The following is a 27,141-nucleotide window of genomic DNA, read 5'->3' as shown; positions in this document are numbered from 1 at the left end:
ATAGTATGGGAAATGTCAAACATTACTTTAGTCTTTCGTCATTCAGTGCTTAAGTTTTAGTTTTATTGTATTGAAATCTAATAAATGTTGACTTTTCAACATTGCTGTAATGTGATTATACGTTTATAAACAGCACAACCGAACATAAATCAAATCAATTTGATGAATAAGTTATTTTAATGAATAAATTATAAACAGTGCAAGCAGTGCTATCTAGAGTTAGTGCGAAGTTTTTGTTTTATATTAGAAAAAATGAATTTAGAGATTAATAGGTTAAATACTTTTTCTAACTGGCCTATGGGAGCCCCGGTAGATCCGATACGAATAGCGAAGGGAGGCTTTTTTTATACTGGGCAAGGTACAGAGGTGGAGTGTTTTAGTTGTGGTGGAAAAATTTCGCAATGGAATTACGGTGATCAAGTGATGATGCGACATCGGCGGATGGACCCCAACTGTCCATTCGTGGTGAACCCGCAGATGGCGGGGAACGAGCCACTCGTTTTGGATCGCGCGTTCACCGCCGAATTAGCTGCAGTTCCTGCTTCTCCTCCAGTCCCTGATGAGCTTGTGACAAGCTCGCAAGACGCTGGACCTACTGAAGAGGACGAACTGTATAAAAGTGATGCTCTTAGGCTGCTATCTTTTATCAATTGGCAGGTATGATGACTGTTTTGGTTATGGTTTGTTATTTATAAACAATACTAAATTTGTTTATTTTTATTGTGAAGGTAAACAGTAACCTGGAAAATGTTTTTGAGTTGCTTTATTAGTTACCATTGTAATGTTGGAAATTTCAAGCATGCAATATGAACTTTTAGCTACTTACTATAAATAACTGTGTGATGACATTGGCATGGCATTCCATGTCAGCTTTAAAACAATAGAGTGGTCTCCCGCTATCAATCCCACGTGATTAGCCATTCAATACTGAGAATTCATGAGCAGACTTCCTGTTACACATAACTTTGTTTTACTTCATTTTATATTGCTGATAGAATGGTACATAAGTGTTGGTCACTACTAAACAATAGAATTTGCTGGTATCAACTTGAATAACAAAGATATAGTTATAAATAATTTGCTTGTGATGAAATTTAATTAGTGATCAGGAACCGATTTTTCTAATTTAGTCATTGATGGCAAGAGTCTTAGACGCTTAGGCTTAAAATAGGCGTGATAATATGACGTCGAGTTGCAGAAATCAAGCCCTCGAATACCTATACATATAACTATGGGACCAACTCCGAAATTACGAAAATTGACTCTCATTAGGCAGGGCCACACAGAGCGAGCATATGTGTAAGGCAATTTCCTCGCGCACAAAACGGCCAGTGTAGATGTGCCTCGACAGAGGCGGCGCGCGCGTTTTCGTCACCTGAGCATGTGGAGCTGCTAATTTTTTTATGTGATTTTGGGGTTGTTCCCGTAGTTAAACATGATCAACATTGATGACTGAATCAGAAAATTTGGCTCCTGATCATCAATTACATTTCAGAGTGTATTATTGAATGCCACTGCTGTGACCTAGGTGGGCACTTACTTAACCAAGTTCAATAGTTGACACACAGTGCCAAACAAACATGCATAATGTCTATATTGCCAATTGCTTTTTTTGTATCAGTTTGCAGTTACTAAGTAGATGTTTCATAAATACCATTACCATATAAGATAAATATTACCAATACTTGCATAAGAAATTCCACTCCTCTTTGAAAGGAGGATCTCTGTCATAAAAACTAGCCTTATTAGGTGGGCTCACACAGAGAGATCATATGCGCAAGGTAATTCCCAGGACTCAAACTATTTCCATAACTTTCATCTAAATTGGTTAAGCGGTTTAAGCATGAAGCGATATAGATTACAGACAGAAAGAGTTATTTTAGTTTGTGTTATATTAGTAAAGATATATTTAGTGACATTTATCTAGTTCCATTCCTTATCATGAAAGAATGTTAATTGCAATCTTGTATGATCTTTTAATTATCTTTGAATGACAATTGATGCAAACGCTGTTATCTACATTTCCTTGCTGTATGTGTAATATTAAAACCTTGACTTCTTACAAACTGTCTTGGGAGCAATTAATTATTTATATGAAAAACACTAAGTAATTTTTAGGGTTCTAGCCAAATGGCAAAAAACGGAACCCTTATAGATTTATAGATTCGTTATTTGATTTTTGTTTGTCACATTTCAAGGTCAATATTGTTTATTGAATCATGGCCAATCAGCTTACTAGCACAGGAATTTGTAGGGCTGATGACCTCGCTTGTAAAAAATTACCATTCTAATAAATAGGTTTCCTTGATAAACTCCATGACTCACAATCAGTCTATAATACACCATGTTTTTTTTCTTTAATTTCAGGGTATGGTTTCTTTAATTTATGGGTACATTTAAGTACAATATGTTTTTTGTACTGTTAAATGTACCCATAAATTAAAGAAACCATATTTCTTTAATTTATGGGTACATTTAAGTACAATATGTTTTTTTTTTTCATAATAAGTAATTAAATGCTGCATATAGTGTTCTTGTAATACGGGCATTATGTTTAACTCAACCAAACAATTGAAAACAATGACATATCAATATCATTTCTAACACAGATTGTCCAAAACATTGCCTGCATTTAGTAGCAAATGCATAAACTCATACTTAATACTAATCAATATATTAACGGGGCCTAAGGCAAGTGTACACCCTCCCTCGTAGGGCCTTATTGGATAAAAATTATTGATTATCTCCAAAATGGAGTCAACTAGAATACCAGTTGTTAGGAAAGTAACTTAATTTAAGCTTGAATTGCTCCTTTAAATTAAAGGAGTTTAAAAAAGCAGGTTTGTAAAAAAAAAGCAGCACCTATTAAATGTGTGGGTATATTCATTATTTAAAAACCTAGAATGACCCAGGCTAGGCAACATTTTAAAATGTTGACCAGCTATTCTCAGACGTATCTTATGGATTTGAGACCTATACATTAAAAACTTTATTACTCCTCTAACACAGCTCACACATGATCCTGACCTCTGAATTCTGAAAAAATAACCATTGTGTATCCATCTGGCAAATTATTACTTTGTACATCTTACTTTTGGGACAAGAGAGTGTTTGACGTCTGTGTAAGTCTTGATAATGGTTGTGAGTATGGTTTCGTTCCCAGCTACTTGGGACAGGAATTCCCTAAAATTTGAGACATTCACTACCTGGCATAAATTTTAAAAATTCATCCCATCATTAGAATTCTTCTTTTTCATTAAAATCCAGGAACGGAAAAAATCTGGGGATTACAGAGAAGAGATTTGATGCTTGGTGCCCATGCAGGATCTTACCTACCACCATCCATTGTGGTAATGAGCAAAGTTAGATTTGATACTTTGAATCCAGTGCAATTTTGCATAAGATTTACTTGATTAAACATCCTTATGTTAAATTATTAAATAAAAGTCTATTAAAATGTTATGATTCTTCCAGGACGACTCGATATCCAGAGAAGCACTGGTCAGTGCAGGGTTCTACCACGCTGGGGAGGGGCGGTTGCGCTGCGCTTGGTGTGGGGGAGAGTTAGCCCCTTTCAGAAACCTTGGCTCTTTAGGAGCACCTGTAGATATACATCGGAGGTAAGTGGTTTCTAAGATAAATCAATATACAGAGCTGATCAGTGCAGGTTGTGCTGTGAGGTAGAGTGCGCTGGTGTGAGGTAGAGTTCGGTCCGTTTATAAATCTTGGCTCTTTGAGAGCACCTGTACCTGTCTTTGAGAGATACATTGGAGGTAAGTGGTTCTATCTTAAAGCAGTGTACAAAAGTAATGCTGGTTTTTGACCGATAGTGTATTATAATTTAGCATAATATGTAAGCATAGCACCATGTAAGAAAATTAGCTTGAAACTATGCCAAGTAGCGAAGGAAATATGAATGGAATTCCCTGTTGGCGATAAGGGGAATTATACAAGTTTATTAGGAATTGGAGTTCATAAGAGGTATGACGCATGCGTGCAAATTGAAATCACTGGCCTTTATTGCCTTTGTGGGTGCTAAATGAACGTTTACTTATGTAGCTTACTCAGTAGAGCGTCCAAAAATATTTACGATCAAAAAATGATTGGCGCGCAATAATTTCATTTATTTTCAAGTGTAACTTTATGTGGAGAGGATAACTAACTTAATGTTATTATAAGGAATTACATTTTTGGTATTAGTGACAACTACACTTACATAATAAACTGTTTTAGGTGACCCTTTTTAGTGTTCCTTATTAAAATAGCAAATAAAAAAAACAATAACGTAATTAGGTTATATATACCTACCTACATCAATTTTGTTAAAACCAATTTTTTACCTTTAACTTTAAAGTTAAAATTTCCTTGACCCGGTTGTGACGGGAAGTACCACATGAAATGACTCAACATCACCGTATCGACGGGCGCCACTGTTTTCTAGTGCATCTCAATGCACCATTGAAAAATATAAGGAAATAGTTAATCGTGCCAGCGGAATTCTATATCGAGACGCGAACCGTCGAAACATATCAAACATACAACACATCTGTATCAAGGTTTACGCATGCATGGTCACTTGCCTATCTACCTATGTCATTCATCGTATTTTACTTTTTACAGGTACTTCCCGCGGTGCGATTACGCCCTTCGGTTAGATAATGCGTATCGCGCGTCCAACATATCGCCGCCATTCTCGCCACCACACACCCCCCAGGTGGAGTCTCCACGGAACTCTGTGATGTCGTAAGTGTTTTTGATAATGTGAAAAAAAATCTAATGCAAATAATTTGGACATGTTGGAACCTAACCTTTCATTGATTTTGTCTATTTTTTTTTTATACCACGACGGTGGCAAACAAGCATACGGCCCGCCTGATGGTAAGCAGTCACCGCAGCCTATGGACGCCTGCAACTCCAGAGGTGTTACATGCGCGTTGCCGACCCTTTAAAAACCTGTAGACCCTCGGGAAAACCTCGGAAGGGAGCTCATTCCACAGCCGGAGCGTCCGCGGGAGGAAATTCCTCTTGAACCGCACAGTACGCGACCATTTAGGTTCTAAGGTGTGAGGGTGAACTCCCTGCCGACGGCGAGCGGTGCGGTGATAGAAAGTGGCCGTTGGCATCATGTCAAACAATTCCTCAGAGCACAGCCCATTGTACAAGCGGTAGAACACACACAAGGAGGCAAAGTCTCTCCTTAGACTTAAAGGTCTATGCGGGTTTTAATACCTTTTCCAATTAAGTTGTAAATATTCTAGCCCGCCGCTTACGAGTTAATTTTGAGACCTGTCATTTCAACACAACACGTCTAAATCTCTAAAGTAACAAACGTGCTAAGCACCCAAAGTCTAAGTATAAAACCGCGTAAATATTCTAAATCATATGGAAAACTTGCATATAAATAATGGGCCACTGCAAAAAAACCATACTCCATAAGAGTGTCTCATTAAATTTTCATGACGTCACATCATCATCTTGTAATACAGTGGAGGCGCACTTCACAACTCGCGTCCCCTAGCGCAGTGGACAGAAAAAGAGTCACATTCCAAATCTCTTCAAGTGGTATATGTCGTTTTTGAGTTGTTGGAATTTTGATTTTATTTCAATTAGGTAATCAAATTTGAAATTTATATGACATGATCGGTCGGGAGTCCACGGCCTGCCACCCCAAGGGTTAAGTGTGCGTTACCTATAGGTAAAGCAAGAACGCTAAGCACGAAGAATTTCGTACATTGACCCACCAATCCCACCACTAGGTACCTCTATCGCACGCGCGTATATATACCGCTTTCCAGCCCAAATGCCGGCGGTCAATGCAACTGTGCAAGCGGGACAACAATATAATTAAGAAAATTAAATTACAGATAGGAAATGGCGAGTCAATGTACGAAATTCTTCGTGCTTAGAGTCGTCGCTTTGGCCTAAATCTACAAGTTTTCAAAACACTTATCGTTTCATTTACTAACCGCGACTAAAATCATAATATTGTATTACAGCGAAGGCGCTCTCCACAACTCGCGTCTCCTAGCGCGAAACGGGCAGAACTGCACCCAACTGGGCGTAGTGGGCGTGTCGGGGCGGGGCGTGCAGCACCCCGCGCTGGCCAGCCTGGCCGCGCGCCGCGCCACGTTCGCGGAGTGGCCGCGCGGCCGCCCGCAGGCGCCCGACACGCTGGCCGAGGCCGGCTTCTTCTACACCGGCCAGGACGACCAAGTAACACGTGCACATTTTTAAATTGTTGTTCGTGAATCTTCAGTTAATGTTCTAATGGAAATCGAAGTCGGAACATCACAGTGTCCGGCGACAAACATTGCAGATTGGTCTTTGGAGATAGACAATTAGCTAATCACTCTTCTTCTTCTGCCGTGCCTTATCCCTTTATTTGGGGTCGGCCCTCTTCGTTTTACGGCGCCAAGACAGTCGGTCTTGGGTTGTCTGCTTGACCAGTTGAGCTCGTTCTAGATCATTAGCAAAGGTTGTCCACCACGTGGCGTACGGTCGCCCTCTACCTTTCTTTTTATCCGGGATAGCTAGGGCCTTCTTTACAGCGTTGTTTTCGTCTCGTCGCATTACATGACCGTACCATCCCATACGACTTTCCACCATCTTATCCACGATGGGAGCAACTTTAAAAGAACCTCGGATATATTCGTTTCGCGCTTTGTCCAATATCGTTACTCCGGCTGCCCACCTTTTCATTTTAACTTTTGACGGTCCAGCACTCAGTACCGTACATCGTGGCTGCAGGGATCGGAAACCGGTATTTTTTTGTATGGGAACGAAAACGGTATTTTTTCGTTCTTTGTTTATTATTTCATTCCTAATCGGGCAATCTAATAATATGAAGTCGTTATCTAAAAACACAACTGAGTCCTACATTTTGAGTATAAAATAAACCGAAATATATGGTTATTTCGATGTTTTTGCAAAAAACCGGTTCCGATCCCTGCATGGCTGATCTTTCTGCCGTTTTGTAGACTTTACCCTTCCGCCGAATCGGCTTTTTGGCATCACATAATACACCTGTAAGAGTTCTCCATTTTAGCCAGGCTGCATTGGTTATATGGGTAGCGTCCGCATCGATGTTGGCATTATGCCGAAACGTATGACACGGAAGATTTTGATCCCATAGTAAGCTTTGTTCACTATAATATAACCTATATATTCACCCCTCAGAATATGGTCAAATATAACAAATTAAAGCAAGAAATATTACTTTGCTAATCCGCGAAAAAATAACGTGCTAGTCAATCAGTGCTAACCCGTTATACTTAAATGCATATTTTTACATGCAATTAATGTTCCCACCCTCCCACCGCAAAGATAAATACGCAAATAAATATAACAACCCACTACCAAAAGTACAAAACTCGACATGTGCTTCGTCTCTCTACGAGGCATCCTCAGGAGATGTTGACGGTCTGACACCCGACAACCCAACACACATCACCATCATCAACATCATTCATGTTGACGGACAACATTACACGTTATTTTCTCGCGGATTAGCAAAGTAATATTTCTTGCTTTAATTAGCATGGATTTCCGCAAACTAACGCCTGATTCTTTTAAATATAACAAAAACAACCTGTATATAGATCAATATTTGTGAACACATTTTTGTTTGCATATCGATCCAATCCAATACGATAAACATGATACATTTTCTCAATAAAAACATTTCAAGGAAGTTTAATGACACATATGTAGCTGGCCTTATAATTTCCTTATAAAAGTAATCAGATGGGACTACATATTTACAATTCGATATTGAATGTTCGATGATCAACCATTGAAAGGAACATGTTTATCAATAATGGACATTGGCACGCATATAATTTACGAACATGATCTTGTATTTATGGCTTTTTGTAATTAATCGCTTGATTAATTGAATATTTATTTATAAACAAAGGTAATTCATCAGTTTCATCACCATACAAAGATATCGCAAGATTTATACTGAACTGTCTAAATTCTTATTAAATCCGCGCTAGCTTTTATAAAATAATCTACTTATACTCTTAGGGAAATCCCTTCAAATAAATAATGTGTTTGAACAGCTATGGTGGAGCCATAAGCCACGTAGCACTGGATTTTATCGACAAATCGCCAACCACCTATTTTTAAACTGCACCCCTTTGAAGTTTTATCGCAGCAAACACGATTTTTTTTACAAAAAATGCGTTTTTATAATCTTATAATGTTACATAACATTTAAACACATTTAAAACCGGGTCTATCGCAGAGAATTGTGTAACTACCCGACGAAAATCAATCGATCTCTGTTTTGACATTTTGCTGGGGCATCAGTTATCCGCCACCACGACCAGTGAAACCTGTGTCGAAGCGTCAGAAATAAAGGTACCTCGCGTTAGACTCGGTTTTAAAATTGTATGATGTTGCCGCCAGGTTTGCTGTTTCTACTGCGACGGCGGGCTAGGCAAGTGGGAGGCAAGCGACGAGCCGTGGGCGGAGCACGCCCGCTGGTTCCCGGGCTGCGGCTTCGTGCAGCTCGTCAAGGGCGCGGACTTCGTGGCCCAACACCGCGCCAGCCAGCTGCCACCGCGGTCGGTAGGTATATGGCTGCGATGCTCGTCAAATTGTTTACCTTATATTATATAATAGTACATTACTATAGAGGCCGGGAAACGTAGGGTTGCAGGCCAAGTAGATATAGGATAGATATACGCGGCCGTCAACCCCGTTTCTATGTAGAATCGTAAAAATGTAGTTAATTTGTTTTGTGGAGTCCTACTCGGCTCGCCACTCTACCAGCGGTGCCCTGCGCGCGTAATAAGTCAGCGCGCCTGCGCGATAAGCGGTCGCCGTTGCTTAGCAACGAATATGCACAACAACGGTGATTTGTTGTGCATATACGTTGCTAAGCAACGGTAGCGTACCTATATTTGTTGGTGGTTGAATGCCAAGATGTTGTGTCACAATTTGACGTTAAAAAACAAAAGAAGGTTGCTTTACAATCCTAGGTGTGTAAGGCAGTATGAAATTCCTTTACATATCATCTTCACTCATCGCACCTGATATATAGTATTTCCGGACCTAATTTGACGTAAGTCATGTCATCATTTCATAGCAAGTTTGAGAAAATATATTTTACTATGTCAATTCACTTATACTCTGTTCTTTCTGTACTCGGTATGAGATCCAATATATTGAAGGAAGGTTCCGCGCGGCGCAATGTTTACCACCATCCCGCTTCCTCAAAATTCAAAAATGGATCCGGCATCAAGGGCTCTTTTACAAGTAAATAAATAAAACATTGCCTTCTAATATAAAAAAAAATACATCGCAACATTTATATGATTGTATTGTCCGAGAGATCTTAAGTTCACACATTTGACAGTTGTCTATTGAAGTTTGTAGTGATGAGGCTAAGATGAATCGTTTGTCAATAATAAACGAATTAGTCGAATCGATTTTACAGCCGATTCTTGCATGTTTGTATTATTCATTATCGTTTTTTTCGCATCGTAATTCATTTTATTGTCATTTTGTTTTAAATGTATCGTTTGTATACTTAATCGATTTTTATTAAATTACGGAAATGTCATATTAATCGAAATGCCAGACTCGACCACAAGACTGTTTTTAAATAAAAATAGACATAATAGGTACCTAACTGTTTGCGTGATAAATTATTATCGTAAATTATTCAATACCTAAGATTAAAAAAAAAATATGTTTCAGAAAAGCGAATAATTGTTAAATAAATAAAATAAAAATGTTTTTAAGTACTTACAAACCCTACTATTGTTTCAATGGGTCATGCGCGTTTACGTTGCCATGTGTCAAATGTGTGAACCTAGATCTCTCGGACAATACAACACCCAGTACCTGGGTAAACATTTTTTTTATGTAACATTATAAAAATAAATCAACAACAACAATACCTACAACAACGATACAGTGAAGTCATAATACCTTAAATTTGAGATGTAAAGGTCCTCAACTCAAATAGACGGATACTTCTATATATCCTGGAAAAAAGAATCAGTTGTTCCATAGAAAACATGATTCACCAAGATGTATGAGACGGTAGATTTATATTCGCAATTTCGGGGTTAGCCCCATAGTGAAAGTTGTTCAGTATGACCCGCATATCCACCTCTCAGCGTATGGTCAAACAACAATTTCAGCCTGTATATAAAATAACGTCACTTTATGGCTAAGTATCCATCATGCAATAGGTATGTTATGATGAAGGATCTGGTACATGTATCGTAACAGAGTGTGGAAGTGCAATTATAAACGTCAATTCGTATGAAATATTGACAGTTGGTGCAGAGTAAACTAAGACAGATTCTATTTGTTTCTTGCAGACGTCCGACGACAGATCAGTTAATACTAGGCAACGAAATCCATCAGTCAATTTTCCAGTTAATGAGAGTCAGGTAAATATTGCTTAATCCCGAGCAATGTTATTAAAGTAACCAACTTATTTTCACTTTTTTCCACAAAAGACCCTCCTCAGACCCTCGATCCTACTCGTAGCACTCATTATTTCAATTCAATTTAAAGCATTTACAACGGAACAGAATTGCATTTAATTTTTTTCATTCAGATTATAAAACCAATGAAGTTCAACAATGTGTAAAATAGTATCAATTCAAATTAAAGTGACAATTTTTCTTGTTATTTTCATGTCTAAGGCCCATGAACGTTTTAGGGCCACATGCACCATCCCACTAACCCGGGGTTAACCGTTAACCCAGTGTTAAATTGTACTGGTAAACATGGTAACTCCAGGTTTAACCGGTTAACCCCGGTATAGGTAAAAAACTTAAGTAAGTCACCTGTTGTATGTACTTGTGACGTGTTCGAATAGACAAAACATGTTTAAAAGGCACACACAAACAAAACAAATGTCTATTCGAACACGTCGCAACTACATACAACAGGTGACTTACTTAAGTTTTTTACCCATAGTGCAAGAGGCCATCAGAAGGTTAATGCCAAAGGCCCTCTAAACCTTGACCCGTGGGGTGCCTTAAGTCAGCAACAATTCGTATAAACAAAATAACCTCAATGTATCAGGTGGAGGAACAGATGGACTCGCAACAGGCGCTGGTCGCGCTGGGAGCGGGCTTGGACGCGGCGCGGGTGCGGCGCGCCATCCGACGGCGGCTGCAGGCCACGGGTGTGCCTCAATAGTATATTATTGCAGAGGCCGGGAAAGGGCAATTCGTGGATGAGTTTCGATTTTGACGGACGACGCGAAGCGGAGTCCGATAAAGAAGACGAATCCACGAATTGCTGTTCCTGCCGGGGCAAAATTAGTGCTTTTCTCCAAACATGCGAAGAAATCGGCTACAATAATCATAATTTAAACATGAACCAGCACTCAAATCGAACTTTCACATCAAAAACGTCAAAAACTATTTCCCTCTTTAATTATTTTTTAAAAGTGAAAGGCACTACTATTCTGCCATTCAGTACCATTCAATATTCGCTCATTCAATATAATTGTGCAATATAAGCTGTATTTGCACGCATGAGATCCTTAGAAAAATATAAAAGTTATATAGTCTTTGATTTTATTAAGCAGTATTCGCACGATCATACACGTCGGTCTTACACGACTATCCTATTGCTTGAAATGATACTGACCTGGTCGTGTAGACGTAGCCCACAGCTATATTATTTGGCTGTATGCGTTTTCCTTAGTACCAAATGTAAAAAAAAAAACAATACAGTAATAACTCCCGTCCGCTAAAACACGACAATAATGGTTTGAATTTATTCAATTTGTGATTGACCATAATGAAGAACTTCCCGTACTATTTTTGCTACAATAAGGTGAACATTTCCGAGTATATTGGAGAAAATAATTATACCGTGACGTATGCCACGAGACTAGGAGGCCTAACTTGCCAGGGCTAGCATGCCGCATAGGCGAGAAAATATTCTGTAATCTATTTGTAAACGTGTAGAAAACAGAAGAGACTCCTCCTCTTCTGTTTTCTACTTGAATATCTATAGAAAATGGCGTTATTCCTCGTAGATAAATAAGTTCGATCACCAATTACCCGATTTTCTATGAGGACAAAAAATGTTTGATAACCGGAACCGTAGTTACGAAGGAAAAAAACGAATAACCAAATAATTTACCCGGTATTCTATGAAAAAAAAAAATCTTGCTTGACGACCGGGCGATGGAGAATATTTTTTCCTAGTTATAAAACTTGATTATCAATCAGGAACTCGCATTCAGCTCGCGCACACAATATCGCCTCGTGTGTAATGACCAACGTAGCACTGTTGTATCACAATATACTATTACCGAGAATTTGTAGTAACAGTGAGAAATAAATTGCATTCACCATAAATAGTCTCCATTACAGGTTTGTTTGAAGATTTTGCTTGATTCAAGCGCTGTACAAGGCGGTACTATTTCGTTAACCTTTTTGAGAAATATCTGCTTAGGGCCCAGGGAATCCAGGATATGAGGAGATCACTGAAACACGTCCGTTCGGTATTGCATTTAATCGATCGACTAGAAAGGTGCGAAATCTACCCTCTATTGTGGTAGCATAAGTCTACCCACATACATTACACCTCCACCCTTAATTACTAATACATGTTTTGCTTATACCTACTTACTAGTAATGCGAGTGACAACAAAACTAGGATACATAACACATAATAATTTAATCAAACTCGAAGCCATATCTTTGCACGGCCTTACGAATGCGCTTGGGTCGGCCCAAAGGGGACTCATTACATTCCGTGTGACTGGGTCCTGTGTTCAGGGATCCAGTCTCTACAGATAGCTGGGGTGGTTCCTTAAGATCGGGTTGAACCACAGGTTCCGACGCGCGCGAACCCTGAGTCGCCTCAGTGTCATTAACCGCGGATTCCTCGCCTGCCGCCGTCTCCGACACATCCGACAGGGTCACTGTATAACTGCTACGCCGTCTTTTAATCTGATCTAAATGTCTTTTTAGTTGTGGACCACTTTCCCTAGCTATAATAAAATTCCGGGAACCTACTTTCTCCTTAACCTGACCACTTAACCAGCTTCCCCCGGCGTGATCTCGCGCCCACACTGAATCGCCCACGTTAAGTTCTCTAGGTTTCCCTCCCGCGTTCAACACTTGTTTATCTTGAGCTTGCTGTACCCTAGACTCGACCTGCCGAGTACCCCTTAACAAGTCTAGCCTCGATCGTAGTCGTCTACGTTGTAACAGCATCGCTGGGGCTGACCCTGTAGAACTATGCTCAACGTTCCTGTACATCATGAGATATGCTTGAAGAGCTTCATCCACATCACAACCATCTCGAAGTGCTTTTTTAATAGCTCGCTTACATAACTTAACCGCATTCTCCGCAGCGCCATTGGAGGCTGGGTGGTAAGCTGGCGTAAATGTCATTTTGATGCCGTTAATTTTCATAAACTGTGCGTACTCCTTAGACGTGAACGGAGGACCGTTGTCCGAAACTACTTCTAAAGGCAGCCCAAAACGAGCAAACGTTTCCCGTAGCGATTTAATAACTCCCCTCGCAGTAGTTTTAGCCATTTTGAATATTTCTAACCATTTCGTTGCTGAATCTATGATGACTAAAAAGGTTTCGCCATGGAAAGGTCCTAGGAAGTCAATATGTAATCGCGACCAGGGCTCTGGGTTATACGGCCACGGCTGCGGCGGCGCTCGCGGTGGCGCAGCGCCCTCTAGGGCACACGTCGTGCACTGCTTACCTAACTCCTCGATCTCACTATCTATTCCAGGCCACCACATCACACTTCGGGCGAGACTCTTCATTTTCACTATACCTAAATGACCGACATGTAACTCTTTGAGTAAGTTATCTCTCAAAGCCTCTGGAACCACTAGCCGATAGCCCCAAATTCAGTGCCGGATTAACCATTAAGCAAAATAAGCACTTGCTTAGGGCACCACGTCTAGGGGGGCACCAAAATCGTTGGCAAAAAAAAACGGGTAGTTTGTACATGAACCTGCGTGCGTCGTGTACAGGGTACGTAAGCGCGTCTCCAACGCAGGCCTTTGCCCCTACTAGGATTCCCAACCCATCAGGCTTGCAATATGCTGATTTTTTTCTCATACTTTACCCATTGGTTCGTGGTTGATTTTTGATTTCCAGCAATCAGCAAATCTGTCAGCATTACCTGTCTATCTGTCAACGTAGAGCTCAGTTTTAGAAAGCTATTTGTATTCAACCCCTCGTGGAGCTTGTTCTTCTGCCTTCTCAGTGTCGAATTTGATAGTAGATCTACATTTTTGTCTTAATTTATAATTATGTTGTGTCCGAATTTCGCTCTCTTGCAACTCGGCTTTCGGCTTCGCACCGAAGTCTTAACAGATTTTCGAGGATCGGAATTTGTCACTCATACTGCCCGAGCTCTTGCACGCCAGATTGGTTTGCGACGTATTGCACACGGCCAAGCTGCAGAGCCGCGATCGTGCGAACTAATTGTCAAAGTTTTATGATAAAAAAACTGATGACGGAATCAAAGGCTAAAGTGCAGGTTCGGGGCCCCACGAAGGTCGAAAACCAAAAGCATACGGTTTTATTTGAACCAAAAGTTTCCTTTAGCAGAATTAATCTTTGTTTTCCTAAGATGTAATTAAAAGTGATTCCACCCAGATTTTTGATTTAGGTTTATTTCAGCTTCGGCGAAGTCGGTCAGTCGGAGGTCAATAACTGTTTAAGTTTAGGTTCTAAGTTACGTTTCGTATCATTTTCGACAAAATCTAAAATGTAGATCATACCAAATTTCATTTAAATAGGTGCAGCGGTTATTGATTCCCCACATAAACTTCCACCCTCCTTTACACATCCTTAGCGATGATTTTTTAGATTAAAACTCTCCTATGTCCTTTCTGGGGACTAAACTAATTATCTCTATACCAAATTTCAACTAAATTGGTTCAGCGGTTGAAGCGGGAAGAAGAATATTAAAAAAAAAATGAAAATTTTACGTTTCTACTTCGGAATGGTGTCAATGTGATACTACACTCGTAAATGTTTTTGGCATTCCCGATTTATACGAAAACGATACCAAACATAGCCTACTAGCTTAACTGATGTAGATATCAAAGATCCTCCTCTAAAAATGTACAGTCAAGTGCAAAAATATGTATCGAAAGAATCGTCTCATAAATATGGTACTACGCTCTTATTACACTGGAATAAGATGCTATAGGACATATTTTTGAGTAAGATGTGTACACCCATATTTTTACATTTGACTGTACACTACAAAACTTGGTGGCTTCATTTCTTAACTAAATCAACCCTTGGGTCTTAACTCCTAGGGGCCAATCCTGCCAAAGGAAATCTTCGGTTCGAAACGCCTATTTAATCAGCTGCAACTAACTCTAATCAAGTGCCCTTCTGAGCGAGGCCAAATGCCGAGCAGCAGGAGAACCATGATCACATTGGTTCGATTTCGTTAGGTCTTATTCATACTCGGCTTTTTACTTTATGCAAAAGTTGCTCTTAAGCTTCACATAAACTTGGCCAATTGTCCAAATCCAGGCTTTCGTTTCTCGCGGCTGGGCATTATGCCTTGTTTACAATTCGCCATTGATTTTTTTTATAGCGCGCCGCCATCAGACCCTCCGGGCGTCTAAACTTATGAGGACCTCAGCCTTCGGCCTCATTCACACAATTTGTCAATTCCAAGTTCTGCTTTCTTGCAGCGTGGCCTTTGGCCTCATACGTGCCGATCCGACCGCGCTTTCAGCCTTATGAAGAGCTCAGCTTTCGACTTAGTTTTTTAAGACACTTGGCCATAGATTCTTGCCAGAGCTCGGCCCTGCTGAAGCTCGACCTTTGGCCTCACATGAATGCGCTTCTCAGAAAAGCACTCTTTTCAACCCTGTGTGGAGCTCGGCCTTAGTCCTCGCTTAAACTGGATATTTTTTTCAGTCAGTTACAAAACCCAGCTCTCTCGCAACTCCGCCTTTAGGTCTTGCTCGGAAGCGCCAAGTGGGCACTCCGGATCTTCAACCTTATAAAGAGCATGGCCGTTGGATTCGTTTTTTGACTATTACCACCATTGGTTTAATTCCAAGCACTGCTATCCTGCAGTTCGGCCTTCGGCCTCGCACGATTGCCCGCCACGGTAGAAACAACTGAGGGTCAACCGCGAACCACGTTCGACGTGTTGTCTCCCTGTCGCACGTACGAATTTACAATTGCCTCTGGGCCTCAGTCCTTATGTAACTTTCGGATTACTACTTCTAGGGTTTATTTGTGAAGTGAACCAAAGCAGGTTTTAACCACATAGTTAGCCGGAAAGGCAAATACACAATCATAGTTATAGGTAATTTCAGTCATTTAGTTCACGCATGCTTTGATAAAGGTGACATTAGGATGGCGACTGCACCAGCATTACTGTTGCAACCTTACTGCTGCAGCACTGTCAATTTCCTTGATAAAATAAGTAATGGATTGAAAATACAAATTGCAGCAGTAATGCGACCATGAACGTCACTTAGTTTACCAAAAAAAATCAATGTTGTCAATGTAATCTGGATGAGCCTCGGCAGAGGGGGCACCAAGATCTAGAAATGCTTAGGGCATCAAAATTTCTTAATCCGGCACTGCCCAAATTATACAACCCCGGTCTATATATAATTCATTGCGCCGCAGGTAATACGGCTTAAGGGCGTTATCGTTACAACTGGTAGGCCAGCCGGACAGTAAAAACAGGAATATTTTCTTTAGTACTTCATCCTTACTAACGTGATCTTGTACCATTTTCCTCGTAATCGGTAGGAAGTTTTGGATAAAATTTAAATATGTGACTTCTTTCCGCTCGCTCTTCTCCTTACCCACCGGCAAGCGAGATAAAGCATCGGCCGCGTTCCCGTCACTCCGCACATACTCGATGGTATAATCGTAACCAGCTAAAATAACCGCCCACCTCTGCATACGACTTGCAGCCATTACGGGTACCCCTACTTTATCGCCGAAAATTGTCACCAAGGGCTTATGGTCCGTTCTTAGAATAAATTTTCTACCATATAAGTATTGGTGAAATTTTCGGACTCCATAAATTATCGAAAGTGCCTCTCGTTCAATTTGTGAATACGACTTCTCTGCGGCGTTGAGCACACGCGATGCGTACGCTATTGGTCGCTCGGTGGCGCTAGTGTCGCCGGCGCCGGGCACAAGGTGCGATATGACAGCACCCACCCCCACACTACTCGCGTCAGTGGTCAGAATTAGGGGCAGATCTGGCGAATAATGTGCTAATATATCGCCAGAAATCAACATTTGTTTTACCTCACTAAACGCGCGCATGCAAGCTTCACTCCACTCATACTTCACATCTTTCCGCAAAAGTCCATACAGAGGCGCTAGTATAGTGCTTATGTTCGGCACGAACTTAGCATAATACATCACTAACCCTAGGAATGACCGTAACTCCGCTACATTATTTGGAACCGGTACCTGCTTGATCGCTTCAATCTTTTCAGGGCATGTATGCACGCCGTCCTTACTAATTACGAATCCGAGATATGTTACCGAGTCAGCAAAAAACGTACATTTATCCTTTTTAACTCTTAAACCATATCTCCTTAACCTTTCAAACACTTCGTTAAGCGTGTCTATGTGCGAGCGGTCATCGACCCCTGTTATAATCAAATCGTCCAGAAAGACACCGACCCGAGGCATATCCGCAAACAATTGCTCGAGTTTCCTCTGGAAAATACCGGGACTAGAGGCTAGCCCATATATCAGTCTATTGTACATAAATAAACCCCTGTGGGTGTTAATTACCGTATATTTCTTAGACTCATCATCCAATTCAAACTGGGCGTAAGCTTGCGACAGGTCTAATTTAGTGAACTTACTTCCCCCGTGCAATTTAGTTAGCAAATCTTCTACTTTCGGTAAAGGATAGTGGTCCACTTCTAAACTTTTATTTAGCGTTAACTTAAAATCAGCACATACCCGTATGGTGCCATCTTTTTTAACTACCGGCACTATCGGCGTGGCCCAGTCGGAGGTGGCGACAGGCGTGATGATGCCGTCGCGCACCATCTGCTCGAGCGCGCGCTCCACCGGCTCGCGCAGCGCGTACGCCAGGGGGCGCGCGCGCAGGAACACCGGCCGCGCGTGCGGCCGCAGGTGGAACCCGACCGTGCCCCCGGTGAACCGGCCCAAGCCCTCCGCAAACACCTCACAGTATCTGGAACTGAATTCAGTCTCATCAAACAACTTGTTCACATTAGCAATTTGTTTACATACCAATTTTGACCTATCTATGATATTAAATGTCCTTATCCAACGCCTACCTAAAAGGCTAGTTTTGCCATTTTCAATGACGTATAAGTCTAATTCTTTACAAAAACCATTGCACTGCACTTTAGGTGTTATTTTACCTACAGGTTTTACCTTTATATCTGTATAATAATTCAGCACTAAATTACTTCTTTGTATTTTGCAATGAGTAAACAATTTTTTATAGCATTCTAAACTTATGCACGAAATCGCACTACCTGTGTCTATTTCCATATTTAACCACTTCCCCGCAATGTTAACATCTATGGTGTATGGCTCACACACAAACGATTCGCTGCTATTTAGTGAAAAATTGTTTACCTCGTCGCTTTCGCTGCTGTCCGAATGGTCCAAATACACAACCTTCTCTTCCGTCACGTTGTATAGGGACGAACTTCCGCGCAGCCTAGGACACACCCTTTTTAAGTGTCCTTCTTGGTTACATACTCGACAGACATACTTCCTGAATTTGCATCTGTCGGCTTCATGCTTTGATCCGCACACCTTACACGTTCCATCTAAATCCATATTATTATTTTGACCGAAGCCCCGCATCTTTCCGCTGCCCGCTCCGTTCATGGCGCTTGGACCGCCGCCGACCGTTATCTTCCCGCGGCCCGCTGTTCCCGCCGCTCGACCGCCGTCCGCCGCCGCCCGGCCCCGGCTCGCCCGACCCAAATGATGCACGGCTGTCGTCGCGCCCGCCGCTGGTATACTGTCGCTGGTTCGATTCCGAGCACAGTCTTCTACTAGCGCCGCGTTGACCTCGGCCGCCTCCATGGACACGGCGAGCTTGTACGCCCGGTCGAACGTGATCGTGTCGTCCTCCGTGAACAGCTTCTGTCTGATGTCGTCGTTTAATAGGCCGCACACGAACTGATCCCTCAAGTTCTCCTTCAAGCTATCCCCTGCGAAACTGCAGTCCTTACTTAATTTTTTAAGATCCGTTACAAAGTTCGCAATACTTTCATCACGCTTTTGCACACGTTGACGGAATTTAAAACGTTCTGCGAGCAAACTCGGCTTTGGATTTAGATGACCTTTCATCAGCGCGACCAGCTGGTCATATGTTTTGCTCGCCGGTTTCGCGGGTGTGCACAAATTCACCATAAGTTCATACGCATTTCCGCCCATCACTGTTATTAGTGTAGCCACTTTCACTTCGTTTTTAACATCGTTTGCAACGAAATATTGTTCTAAACGGTCAACATACAGCTCCCAATTGTCATTGACAAGGTCAAACGGTCCGACTTTTCCCACAGGCATGTCGTACACTGTTTATCACGAACTTTACACTTTTAAAATGCACTAGTGTCCAATTGTTCTCGTCGCCACTGAGAAATATCTGCTTAGGGCCCAGGGAATCCAGGATATGAGGAGATCACTGAAACACGTCCGTTCGGTATTGCATTTAATCGATCGACTAGAAAGGTGCGAAATCTACCCTCTATTGTGGTAGCATAAGTCTACCCACATACATTACACTTTTGACCGCCAAAGACGTCATATGAATATGACGCGCGCGGCTACAGCCCAATATCAACCTTCATGCGTACCGACAAGGTTCACGATTACGCGCCGCGTACGATAGGCGTGGCGTTCAAAAGGTTAATAAATCTCTACACATACTATATCCTTATCTAATACACGTATACGTGTATATCTTCAGGTTTGCCGTTTACGTCATCGGAGGCGCTGATCGACGCCGTACTGGACGAGCAGCTAAACGAAGAAAGCTGGGGCGTGACCACCAACCAGCGGTTCGCTAGAGATATCCTTGCCGAAGCGCTGAGGGAGTTCGCTCCTGCTGCCGGGTAAATTATTATATAACCCAAACGGTTTTCTTTTTATTCATACTGTCCGAGAAACATGCTGAATGCGTAACTTAATATAGTGTGTCTATTTAGGTAGTTAAATAAATATAAACGATGTGTTTCTACATTTCCATTAACCAACCAAATAGAAAACTGCCTGGATCTGTACCTCATCGTTCTGGCCTTAACCTATTTCATTTGATCGTGTAATGTTTCCATCCACCCTCAAATGGCTAAAAGTTCTGTCTCGTTTTAGGTTCTTTACTTGGGCGAAGTAACAGCAAATATTACAAAACTAAATTAGTATTATTTAATCAAAACATCCCAATATATTCCTATTAGAAAAATAGCACGATTATTGAATTGAATTGAAATATTTATTTCGAACTTGATTATAACAGCTCCATTGTTACGTTGAGTAAATTATATATCTTAATAAAACTTCTGTAAGTTTTGTCACATACAATTAAATTAATTGTTTTGAAAATATTCTTGCCCATTAAAATACCTTAATTTGGTTTCGTTTCATTTTGTTAAATACCTAAAGAAATAGACTACATGTGAGAGTCACGAGGTCGTTTTATGAAAGCCTACCTGTTGTACAAGTGGAAGTCTCTTTCCAACTCCATTTATTTGAAAGAGACTCGTTCCTCAACAAACTACATAAAAGTGTGTATTGAAGTTTCTGTCAAGAATCGATTCAAAATAATAGTGATATAACAAGGAACCAAATTCATTGTAATATCTATACAGATAACCCGAATTAATTATCGAGACCCCCCCCCCCCCCCCTCCTGCGTAGAAATCCGTTTGCGATCATGCATTAATTACGGCACACGAATTTCTAGGTTTTTTGACCCTTCGCCCCTCCTTGTCACACTTTGCAAGGCCCCCCCCCCCCCCTGGTGTGACGTCATTTTAGATTACGCGAATAAAAACGATTTTTGTTCCAAAAACTAATTATTTAACTGAACAGCGAATAAAAAATATATAAATAAATTGTCAGTTACAGATGTAGTTAAAATGACTTCACAAAGTTTGTGACTCCCACCTCCCCCTTATCACAACAAGTCACATTTTCTTGACCCCTCCCACCCCCTTAACATGTGACGTAATTAATAGATGACCCATTTGCAGTGGGGTCAACTATATCTGCAGTAGACTGTATGACCATTACAATTCCAGATTAATACCATCACCAGACTGCGACCAAACATCTCAATCAGAAAGTTCCTCGCGATCTCGGACGCCCAACGAACCTCAACCCAGCCAAGAAGTTATAGTAGCACATGCTGATACTAGCCAAACTGCCAGCAGAGACCCTGTCAGCCTAAACAGCAGCAGACTCAGCAATGACAGAGTCAGTAGTGATAGTACTGACAGAGTGGAAAGTAAGAAGGAAAACAGTCCAGTGAGGAAGAAATTGTCTTTGGAGGAGGAGAATAGGCAGCTAAAAGAAGCGAGGATGTGCAAAGTGTGTATGGATAGTGAGGTGAGTGGTATTTTTTTTTAATATGCGACGAAATCCCACCTTACAAAAACCGCAGCCAAATAACACTAGCTAGATCCTACTCATAGTGTTGTGTTCCTGCCGGTGAGTAAGTTTGCCAGAGTTCAACGAGGGTAAGGTCAGCAATGCACATGTAACTCCTCTGGAGTTGCAGGCGTACATAGGCTACGGAGACGGCTTACCATCAGGCGGGCCGTATGTTTGTTTGCCACCGACGTAGTATAAAAAAATAGTTTTTAGGTATAGATTTTTATGAAATTATCGCATTTTTATTTGTGACGAGTCGCGGGCTGGAGTTGTCTGTCCAACACGTGTAGTGGAAAAAGTGTAAACGAAAAGGTTGGATCAGTCGTAGATATTTATGTTTCGCGCCCATTTTTAGGGTTCCGTAGCCAAATGGCAAAAAACGGAACCCTTATAGATTCGTCATGTCCGTCTGTCTGTCCGATTCTGTCACAGCCACTTTTTTCCGAAACTATAAGAGCTGTACTGTTCAAACTTAGTAAGTGGATGTATTCTATGAACCGCATTAAGATTTTCACACAAAAATATAAAAAAAACAATAAATTTTGGGGGTTCCCCATACTTAGAACTGAAACTCAAAAAATCTTTTTTCATCAAACCCATACGTGTGGGGTATCTATGGATAGGTCTTCAAAAATGATATTGAGGTTTCTAATATCATTTTTTTCTAAAATGAATAGTTTGCGCGAGAGACACTTCCAAAGTGGTAAAATGTGTGTCCCCCCCCCCGTAACTTCTAAAATAACAGAATGAAAAATCTAAAAAAAATATATGATATACATTGCCATGTAAACTTCCACCGAAAATTGGTTTGAACGAGATCTAGTAAGTAGTTTTTTTTTAATACGTCATGAAATTAAAAAAAATTTTTTTTTTTTCAACATACCCATACATGTGGGGTATCTATGGATAGGTCTTCAAAAATGATATTAAGGTTTCTAATATCATTTTTTTCTAAACTGAATAGTTTGCGCGAGAGAACCTCCCAAAGTGAAAAAAAGTGTGTCCCCCCCCCCTGTAACTTCTAAAATAACAGAATGAAAAATCTAAAAAAAATATATGATATACATTGCCATGTAAACTTCCACCGAAAATTGGTTTGAACGAGATCTAGTAAGTAGTTTTTTTTTAATACGTCATGAAATTAAAAAATTTTTTTTTTTTCAACATACCCATACATGTGGGGTATCTATGGATAGGTCTTCAAAAATGATATTAAGGTTTCTAATATCATTTTTTTCTAAACTGAATAGTTTGCGCGAGAGAACCTCCCAAAGTGAAAAAAAGTGTGTCCCCCCCCCTGTAACTTCTAAAATAACAGAATGAAAAATCTAAAAAAAATATATGATATACATTACGATGCAAACTTCTAACGAAAATTGGTTTGAACGAGATCGAGTGAGTAGTTTTTTTTAATACGTCATAAAATTAAAAAAAAATTTTTTTTCGTCAAACCCGTACGTGTGGGGTAGCTATGGATAGGTCTTCAAAAATGATATTTAGGTTCCTAATATAATTTTTTTCTAAAGTGAATAGTTTGCGCGAGAGACACTACCAAAGTGGTAAAATGTGTGTCCAAAGTGGTAAAATGTTGAACGAGATCTAGTAGTTTAAGTTTTTTTTTTTAATACGTCATAAAGGAACCCTTCTTGGGCGAGTCCGACTCGCACTTGGCCGCTTTTTACTGACACCAATAGTGGTCACACTATCAACATTGTACGGCGACGTATGTTCACAGTCCTGTAATAATGTCAGAAAAATTACTGGAAAAATTATTTTCGTGTTGATGAAGTCACTATACAAATCTCGAGCGAGATAGAATGCCTGCCTCGTATGACTAGACAACACTTTAATTTTATATTATACCTTGCTGGGAAACCCTTATTTCCCAGTTTTTTTAATTAGTTGTAATATATGAGTACATCTGGGGTATATATATATATATATATATATATATATATTTTTTACTACGTCGGTGGCAAACAAGCATACGGCCCGCCTGATGGTAAGCAGTCTCCATAGCCTATGTACGCCTGCAACTCCAGGGGAGTTACATGCGCGTTGCCGACCCTAAAAACCACCCCCCCCCCCCCCCCCCCTGGTTGAGCACTATATATATATTTCCATATTATGTATATTTTACCTTATAAGGAAATAAATAATGTTGGAATATTATATCTATCTTGGGCATTACTGACGTCATTTATTGATTAGGATACAATATTTAGTTTAATATATGGTATAATAAATGCAATAATATAAATTATCTAACAATTTTTTTCATCGTAGTCACCACAGGCCTATTGTTTTATGTCTGCGGTCCGTAAACAAATGAACAAGTCATAGGTTACATGACTCAGAATAATATATAATTTATTTACGTGGTTTAGTAGTCATGTCCTCAGTTTACCTATTACTTTCTCCTTTCATCATACTCTCAATTCACCACGTTATCTTTTACGTTGTTAATTTCTCATTTGTTGCCATTTGGCAGATCGCGCTAAGCCGGTTGCGATATTTGCAGTCTAATTTGATATGATATATGATATGATATTTATTTATTTCATAATATTACATTACATTATAAATTATTGTCAATATATAAGAATTAATATTATGATCGTCAAGAGTACGGTATAAAATACAAGATAACAAACAATACAACACAGTTCAAGGTTTCAGGAATTTGTCCATACAATATATAGCCTTAAGGTTGACTGGTAGAGAATGCCTCGTGGCATTAAGTCCGCCTTTTGTACTATAAGATTGTTTTTCTTTTGTGCAATAAAGATTAAATAAATAAATATTATTTTCTAGCAGTATTTGCTTTAGTTGGGACTGAAATTCCGACACACTGGCTATGTCTTTCACACCTTTAGGTAACTTTTCATAAAGGGATGGTCCCATCACTCTGGGATCCTTTGTACACAGGGCCAGCCTTTTACGAATGTATTATTTTGTATCAGAAAGCTCCCGGTACTGGTTCTCGTATATTTGTATATAGTAGGGTCATTTTCTGAAATAGGTCTGCGATTGCGTCTTATCGCCACGACTCTTTTCATACATTTTGTATGGGTGGCGGCAATTAGACCACAGACATACTCGTAGTTTTTGAGAATTACCGAGTACCGTAACCGGGAATTCCCGGTTCTCGCCATACCAACTCACTACTCGGTATCGGAGAACGTTCGTCTTAAATCGCCACAATTGGCTTCGTCACAGTGCAGGGAGATGCGAGCGCGGCGTGAAAGACGCAATGAAAGCTCGGAGGCAATGCGGCGCGGCGCGCGCATCACGCTCTGGCGTACGCGAGGGACGGCGGAGCGAGGCCGCACGGGGCGCCGGTGGGGGCACACGGCGCGTGTGTCGCTCCGCGTTTGCGACACGCTTTCAACGCCGCGCTCGCACCCCGCTGCACTCTAGTGCTTCTAAGGTCGGAGCTTCCGGGTTACTTCCTCTTCTCGAGTTACACTCCTCCTTCAATATTGTGTATGTGTCAGGTGAGCGTGGTGTTCCTGCCGTGCGGGCACCTGGTGTCGTGCGCGCGCTGCGGCGCGGCGCTGGCGTCGTGCCCGCTGTGCCGCTCGCCCGTGCGCGCGCTCGTGCGCGCCTACCTCGCGTGACGCCCGGTGAGTCCCACACCTGACCTCCAAGTAACCACCTCCGGCCTAGGAACCCTTGCGGTCTGACCCGCAAAAAGGACGCGGGAGAACCGAATCATTACACCAAAAGCCAAATGTTACCATGTTTTACAGCCTAACTCCGATCGACGAACACCGTTCGAGGAGGTCGCAAAGCTGAAACATTTATCAACTTTTCATTGTGCGCTCGCTACCGCTTAAGTCGCGTGACGAATATGCGCAGGATCCAATTTAAACATAATGCCGTCGATTTATTTAATAATCTAATAAATCTGCAATTATGACACAGTTAAATTTGTCCCACACGGCATGTAAGTGTAATATACATTGTGTAACAAGAATGAGCCATTCTACATTTTGATATTTTTTAAGCCTTACCTAATTGTTTAAAAGTAAACAATTGACTAATGAATAAAGCATTACTAATCCGACAGCTATGACCAAAATCATACAGCGCCTATATATCGGGCTCGTTTAATTAATTCAATTAAAAACTAACATAAATACGTTCATTTGATCATGTTGAGTCAGTAGTAAGTCAGTTCTTCTTGATTACAGATGAAAGTCACTGCTTGCCTACAAAAACAAAAACACCCACGAAGCATCACAAGTATGATATCTAAAAGATATTGCTCAAGGCGAATATTTGCAGCGATTTAGGCACGATTTACGTATTATTTGATATAATTATTATTTTAATTTTATTCTTAAAGATCGGTTACCGTTACTCTGACTTTACCAAAAATGTATCTGTACAATCTGTAGTTACCAAGAAATCACGTTTCCAATTTAATATTTGCCTAAATTTCTGGTCTATCAGAGAGTAAATTGATTGGTGTCGGGCTAAAACTCGATTTGCCCTAATATGTCTGACAATAATTAGTAGAAATTTATTGAGGGCGCCACTGAGCGTACACAGGAAACAGGTAACATAATATGCTGCATTCGCATGATGGTTGCAAACAGCAAACATTTAGGCAGTTTCACGCAGCGCAGGGCAGACCAGATTTTGTAAAGTATGGAACGTCCTTTAGCTACACACGTTGCGGCTCAAGGACGTTCTATACTTGACAAAATATGCAGTAAAACATGCCAATAAAAACATATATTTAGTGACACATTTAAAATCAAATTTTGATGTAGTTAAATAAATATAATAAAACTTTGCAGAATTTTGGTAACTACAACAATGGTACTAGCGACGTTACTTTATTGCTACTACATTGCATCTATATCGCTGCAAAGAATCGCTAGGAGTCATCCATTATTTACACTTACGTTTAGGGGGAGGGAGGGTGTCAAGAAAATGTGACATGTTGTGACATGGGAGAGGGGGAAGTCACAAATTTTGTGACGTCTCTTAACTTCATCAGTAACTGAAAATTGTTTTGATTTTGTTAATTCGCTGTACAGTTAAGGAACTAGTTTTTCAACAAATTCCAATTGCCGATTCCGCTAAAAACATAATTGCCAAAAATGTGACGTCACACAAGGGGGGAGGGGTTGCTACATGGGACAAGAGGGGGTTGCTACATGGGACAAAATTCATTTGACGTAATTTATGGATGACCAACTATGAGCGAAGTTTAGCATTAAATAACAGTTCCATAGTTGTAACTTGTATTGTCTATTTAGCTTGTTATATTTATGTTACAACACGTATTGGTCGTAAGACTGAAGGTCGATTAACATATGTAAGATTACTAGTACTCTGCCGTGTTAACGCTATTCTTTAGCCACAGCCAATCAGCCGTGTAAGAAGCATTGTATAGCAAATATTTGTCAAAGAGAGAGCGTAAGGATTCGGTTATGCTGACACGGATCCGCGGTGTGAGCGAGACATCGATATGAACATTTATATAGCGATGTCCCGTTT

General features: G+C 40.6%; 2 protein-coding genes across 2 annotated transcripts; one reads left to right on the top strand and one right to left on the bottom strand.

Annotated features, from left to right (window-relative positions):
* LOC133522939 (baculoviral IAP repeat-containing protein 7-B) lies at positions 1-26,937 on the top strand. The gene is made up of 11 exons (XM_061858436.1): positions 1-657; positions 3,475-3,620; positions 4,621-4,743; positions 5,997-6,213; positions 8,413-8,574; positions 10,341-10,412; positions 11,056-11,158; positions 19,946-20,090; positions 21,276-21,582; positions 25,125-25,253; positions 25,824-26,937. Exons 1-10 carry the CDS (start codon positions 253-255, stop codon positions 25,245-25,247), a joined length of 1,803 nt encoding a protein of 600 aa, XP_061714420.1. The 5' UTR covers positions 1-252; the 3' UTR covers positions 25,248-25,253; positions 25,824-26,937.
* On the bottom strand, positions 18,033-19,755 carry LOC133522946 (uncharacterized). The gene is made up of 2 exons (XM_061858445.1): positions 18,598-19,755; positions 18,033-18,190 (listed from the first exon to the last, which is right to left on the bottom strand). The coding sequence occupies exons 1-2, from the start codon at positions 19,540-19,542 to the stop codon at positions 18,176-18,178; spliced, it is 960 nt and encodes a 319-aa protein (XP_061714429.1). The 5' UTR covers positions 19,543-19,755; the 3' UTR covers positions 18,033-18,175.
* Positions 26,938-27,141: the final 204 nt, after the last annotated feature.

The sequence above is a fragment of the Cydia pomonella genome, chromosome 11, assembly GCF_033807575.1.
Source record: "Cydia pomonella isolate Wapato2018A chromosome 11, ilCydPomo1, whole genome shotgun sequence".
In the NCBI taxonomy this organism is placed as follows: Eukaryota; Metazoa; Arthropoda; class Insecta; order Lepidoptera; family Tortricidae; genus Cydia; species Cydia pomonella.
The sequence above is the reverse complement of the archived record's forward strand: the minus strand, read 5'-3'. Positions and strand labels throughout refer to the sequence as shown.

What these genes read in the sequence shown, in the direction of transcription:
- LOC133522939 (XM_061858436.1), top strand. Translation starts at nt 253, where the DNA reads ATGAATTTAGAGATTAATAGGTTAAATACTTTTTCTAACTGGCCTATG. An exon ending in ACGGCGGCTGCAGGCCACGG is followed by an intron (nt 11,159 to 19,945) that starts GTGTGCCTCAAT and finishes GTATATCTTCAG; the next exon opens with GTTTGCCGTTTACGTCATCG. An exon ending in AAGTGTGTATGGATAGTGAG is followed by an intron (nt 21,583 to 25,124) that starts GTGAGTGGTATT and finishes TGTATGTGTCAG; the next exon opens with GTGAGCGTGGTGTTCCTGCC.
- LOC133522946 (XM_061858445.1), bottom strand. Translation starts at nt 19,542, where the DNA reads ATGCCTGTGGGAAAAGTCGGACCGTTTGACCTTGTCAATGACAATTGG.